The sequence below is a fragment of the Mustela nigripes genome, chromosome 6 (assembly GCF_022355385.1).
Source record: "Mustela nigripes isolate SB6536 chromosome 6, MUSNIG.SB6536, whole genome shotgun sequence".
In the NCBI taxonomy this organism is placed as follows: Eukaryota; Metazoa; Chordata; class Mammalia; order Carnivora; family Mustelidae; genus Mustela; species Mustela nigripes.
Genome location: NC_081562.1, coordinates 76,347,099 through 76,360,486, shown reverse-complemented (window position 1 = coordinate 76,360,486; position 13,388 = coordinate 76,347,099). Strand labels below are relative to the sequence as shown.

The 13,388-nt window shown below is 38.2% G+C and overlaps 1 protein-coding gene across 2 annotated transcripts in view; it reads right to left on the bottom strand.

Annotated features, from left to right (window-relative positions):
* LRRK2 (leucine rich repeat kinase 2) overlaps window positions 1-9,439 on the bottom strand; it is a 132,336-nt gene extending 122,897 nt beyond the window's left edge. Inside the window, exons 1-4 of one of the 2 annotated variants that reach the window (XM_059402899.1) lie at window positions 9,190-9,439; window positions 8,848-8,933; window positions 4,199-4,308; window positions 1,538-1,626 (exon numbers count right to left, since the gene is read on the bottom strand). In XM_059402899.1, coding sequence (XP_059258882.1) covers window positions 1,538-1,626; window positions 4,199-4,308; window positions 8,848-8,933; window positions 9,190-9,343 — 439 coding nt within the window. In that variant the 5' untranslated portion in view covers window positions 9,344-9,439. Of the gene's footprint in view, window positions 1-1,537; window positions 1,627-4,198; window positions 4,309-8,847; window positions 8,934-9,035; window positions 9,126-9,189 lie in introns of those variants that run through there. The other variant, XM_059402900.1, reaches the window with a different exon arrangement.
* Window positions 9,440-13,388: the final 3,949 nt, after the last annotated feature.

Sequence of the window (13,388 nt, the reverse complement as noted above, 5' to 3'; positions counted from 1 at the left end):
CCAGCACAACAGTAAATGCCCAATAACTATTAAATCCATTAATTAACAAGCCAAACAATGAAAACAACCTACAAGTTAACGTTTAATGAGTATCTGAGATGAACTTCAAACACATTAAAAACCTCCCTAACAGTGCAAAATTCTCAATGTTGGCTGAAAGATATTAAATTAACCAGTCTCTTCAAGACATATTTCCCAATTTCCTAATTTCCTCCAATCAAATTTCCTAATTGTCTGCACATTGCTGATTTCAATATATTATAGTGTTGGGAGAATTTTCCAATTCATAAACTTTCAGTTTCCTGGAAAACCACTCCCTATCATTGTGATTAGCTCTCCTGTGAGCAGCCTTTCTTCTCAGAACTTACATAATAGCAAGTGTCCATCCCAGCAATGATCATAACTGTTGCATCATACCAAGACTTTTTGTTTTCAGGTCAATAATCCTCCACGCAGAAGTGTCCTCAAGGAAAAAACCTGATATGTGGACTCAGACCCTCGTTCTACTACTTACAGGCGGAGGCAACTTCTTCGTGCTTCCACGTCCCTCACTAGAAAACTGTGATCAAATACCCATCTCAAGAGATGTTTTGCAGATTAAATTTTTAAAAACATGTGAGGTATTTTACAGGTGAAGCAAGTATTCAAGAAACAATGCTATGTATTTTTAAAATAGTACTATTATGTCATACCCCAGAACATACAGAAAACATATCAAGATATATAACGCAGAAAGAGATAATAATGACAAGGACCTGTACAGCCAACAAGCAAATAGGAATATGATGCATGGGACCAGATTTTAGGAGCAAAGCTGGGAAGAGAAATCAGGATTGGTAATAATATATAAAGGTGATGCTTAAGGCCAAGATATTTGGTGGCATTTTTTTTTAAAGATTTTATTTTTTATTTATTTGACAGACAGAGATCACAAGTAGGCAGAGAGGCAGGCAGAGAGAGAGGAAGGGAAGCAGCCCCCTGCTGAGCAGAGAGCCCGATGTGGGACTCGATCCCAGGACCCTGAGACCATGACCTGAGCCAAAGGCAGCGGCTTAACCCACTGAGCCATTGGGTGGCATTTTTGAGGGAAAAAGAATAAAGAAAAGAGATAAGGAGAGGGGCCCCTGGGTGACTCAGCTGGTTAAGTGTCTGACTCTTGCTTTCAGTTCAGGTCACCATCTCAGGGTCATGAGATCAAGCCCTGCATCAGGCTCTGTACTCAGCATGAAGTCTGCTTGTTCCCCTCCCTTTGCTCCTCCCTCCTCTCCTTCTGCTCCTCCCCCTACTCACTCATGCTCAGGCTCTTGCACGTTCTCTCTCTCTCCCTCGCCCCCTGTCCCTCCCTCAAATGGATAAATAAAATCTTAAAAAAAAAAAAAAAGAGGAAAAACAGAAACAAAGAATTTTGGAAATCACTGATATTTAAGTCACATTATATTCTTATATTTTAAAAAGACATTAAAACACATTTGATCAGTGGTTTAAAATACTTTTTAAATTTGAGTCAATATTAAAAATATGCATATGCATGTATTACCTGAAGTTAGAAGGAGATCTAAGGCCTTCAGCCCAACAGTTAATAGGTTTACGTTGGCATTATGAACTGTTAGCATTTTAAGAATAAGTCTGTAATTAAAAACAGAAATCAAGGTAAGAGGGAATTATCATACCTAAATGTTTCCCTTTTTTAGGTATTGTGCTTCACTCACCTATATTTTTATTCAACTCATTGTATTTCATTCTCTAAACTGAAGCTTTTGTGCATTTTTCTTCCATTAAAACTGAGCCAAACTTACAACAATTAAGAGGGAAATATTATGTCTCAGTTAAAAAGTTAAAACTTTTTCCTCTGAATATTCAAATTCAATTAATTACTTTCACCCAACTCCATATCTAAACTATCATGAGGAATTATATACATCAAGAGATCAAGCCCATTTTTATATCTGATATAAACTTGTGAATTATGCTATGCATGTTGATATATTAAAATATAGAGAGATGCAATAAAAATGTTAGCTTGTACATATAAATTAAGAACCCATATGAATATTTAAATTATTGATTTTTACTCTTTTTGAAAGAGAAATTGACAATATTTTATCATAGTGAAGCTAGTACATCACAATATTCAGTTAGTTCAAATTCATTTAATTTCTCTCTGAGTTAACCGAATCTAAAATATACCATCTTTAGTCTATTTCTACCTAGTGATGGTTAGCTTTACATCACTTGAAGAAGACAGAACCTGGAGACATCCACAGATTCCCTAGAAACATAGCCTCCATTGGCAAGGTGAGGAACTGAGAGGCCCTGTCCTTCTGGTCTGTCAATTCTCTTCCAATCCACGTTGCCCTACCTGTCCCTGCATCATACCCACTATTCCTGACTTCATCTCCACATGAGATTTCTTCTTTAGCACTGTAAACCTTTGGTGGGAAAAAGTCCTTGAATACAGGGAGATTATGTTTTTCAGTAACGTTTGCTGGGAATGATCTAATATACTCCACGACAGAAAGCAGTGTGTTGTCTATCTTGCTCACACCACTTCAGGCCTAAAGTAGGAGTATAATAAATATTTGATGAACAGGGTGAATGAATGAATGAATGAGCAAACGAGCGAATGCATGGCCGAATGAATGAATGAGTGCATGAGACTTCCTACAGAAATGTTTACATAATTTAATTTGAACAGTGGGTTTCTACTAGGATATGACTAGATGAGTTTTTTTTAAACTCCCTAAGTTTACAGATTGCTAACCTTTGGGGACTTTGGAAATCCTCAGCCAAACCAAGGGACACACAACATTTCGATTCCTATTTACAGTTATATTTCATATCATTCCTCCTTAAACGCTGCATTTAATGCAGCATTTAGAAGTGACTCATAGAGTTTCAGAAATTGTTTGGAGACGACAACATACATTAACTGTAAATATGCTCTTTTCAAAACACTCTTTAAGTCATGGAAACTGAAGAACAGCAACATATTAAACGTCAAAGATGGAAAAACAAGCACAGATATGCTCACCTATGAACAAACAATTTAAATTTGTTTAAATTGCAATTATGGTGACACTAATAAACAATACAAAGATGTAAAATTTAATTTTGTCCAAAATATGTTTTCCTACAAGCTATATGTCATTGGAAGCAATAGGTATTCATTTTTCTGGGGTAAAGAAAAGTCACAGTAGGTATAATTAACACCTAAAATTAATAAGAAAAGGTAAATTTTAAATGTTAAGGGAAAAAGTTATAAAAAATGATTTTCCTGGAAACACATTTTTCTTTAGAAAACTTTTTTCTTAACTAATTATGGCTAAAGAAGTGGTCTCATCTATAAAGTCATTATGTTGCAAATTACAGTAACATAGCTGGGAAAACAGCTATCAAGATTTGACTGCAGATGTGCTGAAAGGTAATTTCCTCTTTTTTCTTCATTTTGAAAGCTGTGGTTTAAGCTCATAAATATATATGTGTGAATATCTATATAAATGTACTTTTTTTTCAATGTTCCAAGATTCATTGTTTATGCACCACACTCAGTGCTCCACGCAATATGTGCCCTCCTTAATACCCACCACCAGGCTCACCCAACCCCCACACCCCTCCAAAACCCTGAGTTTGTTTCTCAGAGTCCACAGTCTCTCATGGTTTGTCTCCCACTCCGATTTCCCCCAACTCACTTCTCTCCTTCTCCCAGTGTCCTCTATGGTTATTCCTTATGTACTTTTAAAGACGGTAAAGCATAAACTTCTAAATTATGACTTACAGAACTAAATTTTAGACTTACAGTCTAAATTTTAGTGTCCATATATTTTTAAGAACTATTAGTTTGTATCAGTTATACTATTAAAAAGTAAAAAAACTTTTGTTGGTTTGAATTCATAAGTAGTCATCAAAAATCTACAACCTAACCAACTGTATGACTGCATTATTATATTATCAAAATAATAATAGCACCTGACATTCTACCTCAAATGTCAGTTTTCTAACGCAAATAGATAATATACTACTGAACTGAAAGAAAACTCTCTATAAATGTAAGTCACTGACTTGAGAAAAAATATCTGTATTTTAGAGAATTTTACCAGATTTGCTTGGATTACAAATACATGATATATCAAAGGCGGGGTTGTCATATGTATGGATAAACACTTAATGAAGTTTGTTTTTACGTATCTATCATACTTACTGGTGAACCCCAAGTACTTCCCAATCATGTCCAATATCCTGAGGTCCCATTAAGCTTTGCATTGTATTTGGACAGATTTCTATCAATTTGCAAAGAAGTGACCAACCCACCTGAAAGCAAGAAAGGCAAATATTCACATTTTTAAACATGCTAAATGAACATATTCAGTCTCTTCATTCTTACTGGAACAGGTGACTACCTATTTTTAAATAATTATTTTAAAACAAAATGACATCCTAAAATGCCTACTGAGGAAAGCAAGTCATATGTCTAAAATACATCTTTCTCCAAAAACCATACCAAAAGGGCATACAAAAAATATTAGAGCATCCCTGAATGATGAATTTAACAGATGTGCCTATTATCTAAATAAAAGAAATTAAATAAAATGAAACACAAAAAATAGTTTGAGGACACACCAAGATTATGAAGTACAAGATTTTTAAATCACATCTACCTGACAGAATCTCTTCTAAATACTTAAGATTTTAATTGTAGGTAAGGAAATGAAGTGGTTAGGAACAGAGGCTAAAAAAGACTTTTTTAATTAAAAAAAAGAAAAGGAAAGGAATGGAGGGTTAGCAACAGTTGGAAATTTTGATTGTGAAGTAAAGACCGCTCCACAGGTAGGGTAGCTAGAATGACTGGGAGAGAAAAGGAACGGTCTGACCATTGTGACGTCTGGTACAGGAAAAAGAGAAAGACACTATAAGAAAGGGAGGGGGTAGAATTTCTCAATGGGTCCCTCTAGGTTTCTTTAGAACATCCAAATATGAGTTGATAAGATGTGGACACCAAAAATATCCCTAGACTTTTTCCCACTTCCAAATGAAATATGATCTCACAGATGCCTTATATTACAACTTTTTTCAGTCTGTTTATACACGATGTCATCTTGAACAAGTTGCTCTTCTGAAAAAAAAATGCGATTTTTAAAAATACAACTTTTTTAAAAATATGGCATTTGCATTTCAAATAAGAGATTAAATTCAACTCACTCTTCCTGTTTATATTCCTCTCTAAATTTAAGGAATCTTCCATTCTTTCTATTGTATTACAGAACTAGATTTGATATAATCAGGAATAAAAGAAAACCCAAAGAAAATTAAAAAATGTATAAATATGTATCATCTAGAGATGAATGAAAACGTGTCTAAGTAGGATATGTGATAAACACCGATATATGAAGCCTGACAGCAGCATTCACTGTCAGAATTACCCAGAGAAGGATAAATACAGAAAAGGTAGGACTTGAGCCAGATTTCAAAGGAATGAGAAACGTGGTAATTCAAAATACGGAAATGGAAGCCTCGGGAACTAAGCTGTGAGGAGAGCAAGGTGCCCGGTGGTGAGGACAGTACTGCAGGGCAAGGCTTTTGCTAGACAAGACCTGACGCCGAAGTGGAGCCCAATGATACAAAGCCGAATGATGAGGTGAGCATTTCTGTGCATCCAGTAAGGAATAATGACACAAGTTTGTTGTTTCCAAGAACAAAGAAAGGCTTCTTTACAAGATGAAAATAATTACACAAGATCTCTTTACAATACGATTTCTGAATCTTTTCTGGATTAAGCCTGAATTGCTTTACTCTGTCATTACATCCTTTTACATAATTTCAAACTGCCTGAAAAGGCAGCAATTTCTGACAGCTATTTTTACCTATATTTAAGTAGGACATCCTCCTCCACGTAAGCCGAACAGACACTGACAATCCAGCTGTCATAGAAACCAGCTATTTTCGTGCTTTCATAAAATACATCGAGACTATCCCCCCCAAGTATTTAAGAAAATAACATTTGGAACAGCTTCCGGTGGGAAATAAATCCCAAGTCACAGAGGATGCTCTACGCATTTCTGTACCTGCATGACTGACTCAAGGAGAAAACCTGTTGTGTTTTGGTTGGTGAAGAAGCAGCACCGGTAATTGCTTTGCAAAAGGGCTGAGGTAACTGAGCCTCTATGATTAAACAGAATCACTGGCAGCAGAGCAGAGGGAACAACTGATCCATTAATCTACTCAATTAAAAGCTTATCTTTCAGGGAGAAAGTTCCTCTCTCGCCCAGTTATAATACAATTAAATTGGCAGTTTCACGTTATTAGAATTATTCTGGAGATTCAAGCATCTAATTAATGCACAATGGCAAAGAGGCTAGGAGTTAAAGAAAAATTCAGTCACTTTCAGTTATTTCGTTCTCTTACTTCAAAGGTTGTAATTTGTGGATAGAGGTAAGTCATGTAAAATGAGAAGCAGAGAGAAATGATGGGCTGACTGGCAGAAAAAGGAAACTCCAAGACAGCGAGTCTAACTATCAGTTCTCAAAAGACTGTCATTTATTACAGAGCATTAGTAAAATGTTAAAAGACCCTGAAAAATACAAACTGGGAGTCTGAAATAAGATGTGAAATGAACTCTGGAAAGAAACCTTAATATTTACTTTTGAATTTACCTTACCCTCTTAAATTCATCATTTGGAAATTTTAATTCAGCACTTCTAACTAACTCAAAATATAAAGCATTAAAGGACATGTATAGTAGTTACACCACAAATATGAAGAAATCTGAAGAAAAAAACACACTTTCTTTAAGGGGAGCATTAAAATATCAGTCAAGAGAACCCCTTTCTACATCCCTTTGATAAGACCAGTGATAATGAAAATTGATAACGTAGTTGTAGCTAGCATGGCCACAGGATTTGTAACAAACCACTGTACTGCTTTCTTGCACAAACAGCTTGTGGATTCAGAATGAGTGATGGAAAGAGATTTTTGAAAACATGAAACTTGTACGTGAAAACTTGAGTCCTGGCTCTGTCATGAGCTCTATGGTCCTAAATGAGCTACTCGACTCTAAGGTTAAAAGTGTCCAGAGAGATTTCTGAGAAGGCAGTGAAGTTCCAGTGAGAATCCAATGATGTAATACACACAATACCTTTTGCAGACAATACATGTATGATGCTAAAACGAATAATTCTGTTCTATTAAATAACCAAATCAAAAGACAATTCCTTTTTTTTTTTTTTTTGCATACTTTGTCTCTGGTACATGCTGGGCCAAGATACTAAGTGACATTCATAGCTACTCCAGACAAACATGTCTAGGCTTGGACAGCTTCTAAAACAAAGAATGAAGTGGTGGGTCTGTTCCAGCCTCCCCTGGGTTCTCAAGTTCAGCACAACCTCCTCTGGGCCCTACACACCCAAGCCTTCCAAGGATCCTGGGGATACTGAGTGGCACCCAACAAGGGAATTCCCCAACAGGGGAAGCAAGGAATCCAAGGAACAGAGGCTGCCAGACAAGGCACTTCCGAACACCAAAGCAGAAGCAAGGAAGAAGGGATGATGGAGGAGGAGAGCAGCAAACACAATAGGCCAGCTCTCAAACGTGACTCATATTTCATGGGCAAAATTCAGACTCTGGATGCTAAAAGGAACAGTGCCTCTATCATGCCTCTCGTCTTTTCATGATTTTGTTTGCTAACTCCCTGAAAATCAATAGTCAGATGGGAAATATTTCCGTGTAAGAAAAATTTAAGTAACCATTTATCCCAGATATAAATGTTCTCATATAAAAGAAACTAGGTATATGGTTCACCCAGACTAGACATAGCTGGATACAGAGATGAACATAAAGATGAAGGTAGCTAGACACAGATTCAGAGATCCAGATAATTCTTTCTTCTGTGGAGCTCTCCAGTAAACATTAAGAAACACTGGCTTTCTGCCTACACCTTGAGAGAATTCAAAGTTCAATTCTCTTTCCTTTCAGCACCCAACATGCAAATGACTGATTTCAGTTCTCTAAACCTCAGAAATCTACAAAGGAAGTTAATATGTTAGGCAGTAATTTGTTTTGACTGTAAATCATTCTTAACTATCACCTTAGGACTCTTTTTTTTTTTTTAAAGATTTTATTTATTTATTTGACAGAGAGATCACAAGTTAGGACTCTTTTTTTAAATGTATTTAAGGTATTTGACAAATGTCTGTGTTTCCTATGGTATAGGTTCTAAGTTTCACTTTTATATTCAGTTCATATGAAAAGAGTTGAAAAATACAAATATAAACTTATAGGAGAATAGTAAAACATCACTTTCTTTAGATAATACAAGGTATACTACAGCTAAAGGCCAGAAATCTGTTTTCAAGTTAAAAAAGAAAGAAAGAAACCTTAAACCTATGAGAATTTGCCAGTTACTTCATTTTATTAATTTAATTATTATTAATTTTTATTACTATTAATTATTCTCCTTTCCCAAACTGTTCACAATGATGTCATCTCTAGGACATGCTGTACATTGGTAAGATTCTTAGAATAATTTGGTTAAATGCTGATGCTGATGAGCTCATCTAGCCAATAAGAGAATTAAATCCCAACCCATGATTATTTACCGCCCACCACCAATCATATCTTGTAGGCGCGTTGTACAAATTTACTCCTACAAAACAATTAAGGAGCACTTAGTGGGCTCTTTTACATCATTAACATTTGATAATGATTTGACAACGCTTCCTTCTTAAAATCACAGTCTGTGGTTTGTGAGGCGGAAAGTCAGAAGCAACCCAGAACTTCTGGGTATATAGAACTGACAGAAAAACATCTATTTCCAAAGAGAAAGGGGAATGGGCGACATGAAAACAACTCCTTTACCTGCTGCACACTAGCGACTCTCATATACAAGTCCAAGACGATCAACACAGGCACGTGGACTTTTTTGCCTTGAAATAACTTGGAGGCTGGAAAAGAAGGGGGTGAGGGAAAAGAAGCAAAGTCATGATTCACGCACCCCTTCTGGGTCTGAAACAGGGGGGAGGAAGCAAAAGAAGTGAGCGCAAGACCTTCCTAAACTTCTCCGCTCCTTTCTGCCCTAAGGAGTGGAGAGTCTGCGGCTTTCTCGGGAGTCCAGGTTTGTGCAACTCCCAAGTGCGAGGGAGAAAGTTTGCAAAAGAGGCAGGGGTGGGGGCGGGGAGTAGTTTCCTTGCGGATGATTACCGTGGTCGGCGTACGTGAACACCAGCATATCCTCCAGAATTTGGACCAGGGTCTCTATCTGTTTTCCTTCCTGGACATTGTTCAGCCTGACTATCAACTTCTTCAGAGTTTCCTCGTCCTCCTCCTCGCACCCCTGACAGCTGCCACTGGCCATGGTGGACTCTGCTCCAAACCGACCGTGCCTCCCACACGAAGGCCGGCCGCCCGGGGAAGGGGCAGGGGCAGGGGCAGGGGCGCCGCCGCTGCTCGCGGGGACGAGCACAGTTCACCGCCCGCAGCCAGCGCTCCCGGCCGGCCTCATCCGCACCCACGCCCGCCTGTTTATGAGGAAGGCGGCGGCTCCCCGCCCTGCGCTGCCCTCCCTCTCCCCGGCCCTCCTCCTCGGCCTCCTCCTCCCCCACCCAGGCCCCAAAAATGAGCTCAGGGGCCTGCGCGAGGCTCGACCGAGGTAGGGCTGTGCCGGGCACGACCGGGGCGGGCCGGCGGGTCGCGGCTTGAGCCGGGCCGAACCCCGGTGACCGTGACCGTGACCGTGGCCCCCGCGCGCGTGCAGGCCCGGTCCCCGACCCCCGGAGAGCGCCGCCTCCGGGACCGGATCCCGCTCGCCGCGGCGGCGCGGCCGGGAGTCGTGCAGGAAGAAACTGACTCAGCGCGCTCCGCCGAGTCCCCAGGCCCGGATCGCCGCAGCCGTGGCGGGAGAAGGCGCGCGTTCGGCAGCCCCGCGGGCCACCCGCCCCGACCCGCCCGCCTGGGCTCCTCCAGCCCCGCCGAGGGTCTGCAAACTAGGAAAAATAAAAAATGAAAGCCTCCGCCTATCTCCAGATCTAAGAATAGAAATCTGGGCGTTGGGAAAGGAGGACACCGCCCAGTTGGCCCCTTTTAGGAAAACATGTTCTTTAGAGTTCCCCCTATAGGGAAATGAATAATCTCCCCCCAAGGATGGAGAGAGATTTTTGCAATCCAAATATGCCCAGCTAAAGGCTTTTTTCTGTGCTTGCTGTGGCGTTTGGTAGGGGAGCAAATAATTTTACCCCTCTCTTGGTTATCTAAAGCTCTGTTGCCCTAAAGTCCACTAAAACTCACCTTTGAAAATTTGAATTTGCACTCCGTAGGGTCTTGAAAATTGGGGCACACCAAAGAATAATCAGTTCTCAGAGCCCTTTAAAGAGAAACACGGGGTATATTAAAGGAAAGAATGAAAGCGGAAAACCAGAAAAGGTGAAAGATACAAACCTTAATATTGTTCTGTTTATATTTAAAATTACTTATAAGTGTCTATAACACTAACGTTTAAAAAAAAAAAAAAGGTACCAAAGTATTGTGTTTTTCAGGAAGAGAAGCCTAAGCAAGTGACTGTGTAGACAAGGCTGGACAAAGATTATCTGTTGCCTTCAGGTTATTTGTCCGGGGGGTCATTTACAAAGGAGAGAACTGGACTGAAAGTTAGTACTTCACAATTTTAGATGGTTTGTTTTCATTTCTCTTGCGTCATCCGATGATAATTCTGAAATGGGTGAGACAGCTACTTATCCTTCTTTTGCTAATGAGGACATTGAGATACAGTGTTGACAAGAGAAGACTATTGCCTGAGTCCACAGATACAAAGTTGAGAGCAATGACGTCATTCACGCCAGGTAGATCTCCGAAATGGCAGAACGGTTAGGATTTACTTCAAAGTAATCCAGCGGTGGAGAAAGGGGTGAAATGGGTAGAGGTGGAGATGAAATCATACCAACTTTTGAATTGATCATTGCTGAACATAGGTGATGGGTTCATGTGGTCTATTGTACTTCTTGCTCTGCAAAAAATTTTCATAATAAAGACAAAACAAAAACTCTCAACCTTGTTATTTTTATTATACCTGCAGTGAGACCTTTCCTAACAGGTTTCTGAGCTTGTTTCAACTTCTGACTACCAATCAATATCTCACACATTCCTAATGATTCTGCCCTCCATGCCTTCCTTTCTTTTCCTCTACATCAGTTTCTCCTCCTCAGTCTACTGGATATTTTCTTGCAAAAAATCCAAACCTCCTTCCCTTCCAAATAAAAATAATCTAAGTAAAAAGGTATCTCCTGTTATCCTCAATTCTTTCATCTACCTGTTGACTGCTTACTGTCTGTCCTATATTAGGAGGTTGTGGGTAGACGATAGGGAACATGAATTCTCTGATGGGAGCATTCTGTCCAACTAGTGCCGTGGTCAGGCAAAGTATCCTCTTAGCTTGCAAAAATGTTAAATTGATTAACTAAAATCCCAAGACATATTAACTCTGCAGATAGTTAAAGAGACTGAGGAGGAGGCCTACAGGCAAAAATTCATAATAGAGGTAGTGTTCATTGGAAAATAAGTGCTGGAACATTTGGCTAACTTCCTGGAAGGGAAAAAAAATGATAATTTTTTTTGTAATTGATAATTACAGAGAACATCAAAACAAATTCTACATGGATGAAAATGTTAAATGAAAATGATTTTACAAAGAAAATACAGATTACTAGTTATTCAATCAAGATTTTATGGGGAAACATAAAAACTAAGGAAGAAAACCACAGAGTTTGTATATGTGACACCATAAGAACTTGAATTTTCTACAGGCAAGGAAAAAAAATAAACACAAAGGGCAATCTAAAAAAAAAATGTTGTGACACATATGACAAGCAATTACACTTGATCTTTCATCCTTGATCTTTCAAAAGTTCTTACAAATCACTGGGGGAAGAGAAGACATTCCACAGATAGCCCAAGAGAAAAAATGAGTTAAAATTCTTAACAGGAAATTCACTACGAATGGACAGTAAGAAAAATATGTTCATTAATTAATGAGAAAGAGAGAAAACTTGAGTATAGACCTAACAATATTTTTAAAACCTTTATGAAGAAATTATTAGACTATATTAAAGGGCATTATTAACAAGGCATAATAAATAAATGGATAGACCATACCAATTAATGAGAAGATTAAATATCAAAGTGATGCCAATGTTCCACAAAAAAAAAAAAAAAAAAATTGTGCAAGTCTAATGAAAATCTCAGCAAAAAATTCTCATAGATTTCAATAAGAATAAAGGGCCTGGAAAGCCCAAGGCACTTTCGAAGAAGGACAGACTGGGAGAATTGCCCAATTAGACATTGAGTCAGGACCTCTATTACCTTTTGTCAATTTCCCAAAGGAGGAGAAAGTATCTGACATTTTCCTGTGAATTAGAAAATGCATCTCTCATTCCAAGCAGACACAGCCCTATGGCAGAGTGTACAAAGCAAGATTTGGATTTCAGACTGAACTCATCCCTTCAGCCCAGTATCAGATACTAGGCATGGTTTGTACAACATATGAAGCAACGTGTTGAGTCTTATTATGATACTATCAGCATTAATTGGCACATTAATTGCGCAGCTATACAAAATGACCACCAAAACAGCATAGAAAACCCAGAAACATACCCTTATATATATGGAAATTATATATGAGCAGAGTTATGTTGTATATAGTGGGAAGAGAATGGACTATCTGATAAATGAAACTGAGACCATTAGTTGCAGAAAAATATCAAATCATATTTTCTTCCTCACATCACATTAAAAAACAAATTTCATATGGATTGAACATTTTTATAAGAAAAAATGAAACTAAATGCTTTGCAGGGGTGTGGCTATTTTATGAGCTTAAGTTAGGAAAATATAAGATATAATCATTACCATCCATAAAGAAAAGGTGGCTACATTCAAATACATTAAAACTTAAAACTTGGCCTAAAAAAGGCTCCATCAACAAACTTAAAAGATGGACAAAGAGTGGGAGATTTGATATGCATACAATCAAAAACATACTAATACAAATATGTTAAAAGAGCCTCGGTGGCTCAGTCAGTTGAACATCCAACTCTTGATTTCAGATTGGGTCATGATCCTGAGGTTGTGATATTCTAGTTTTTATATGAACAAAAGATATAAAAGGCAATTTATAGAAGAGAAAATGTCATTGAACTTGTCATAAGATGCTCAACCCACTAATACTCAGGAAAGTGCAAATTAAAGCCTTACCTGAGATACCATTTCACCAACCTCAGATTAACTAAAATTTAAAGCTTGATGATACCAATGACTGGGCAGAGTGTGGAGCATCCAGAATACATATATAGAACTTTAGAAGAGTAATTCAGGACAACCACATTGGACACCAATATGGCAATATGTAGTAA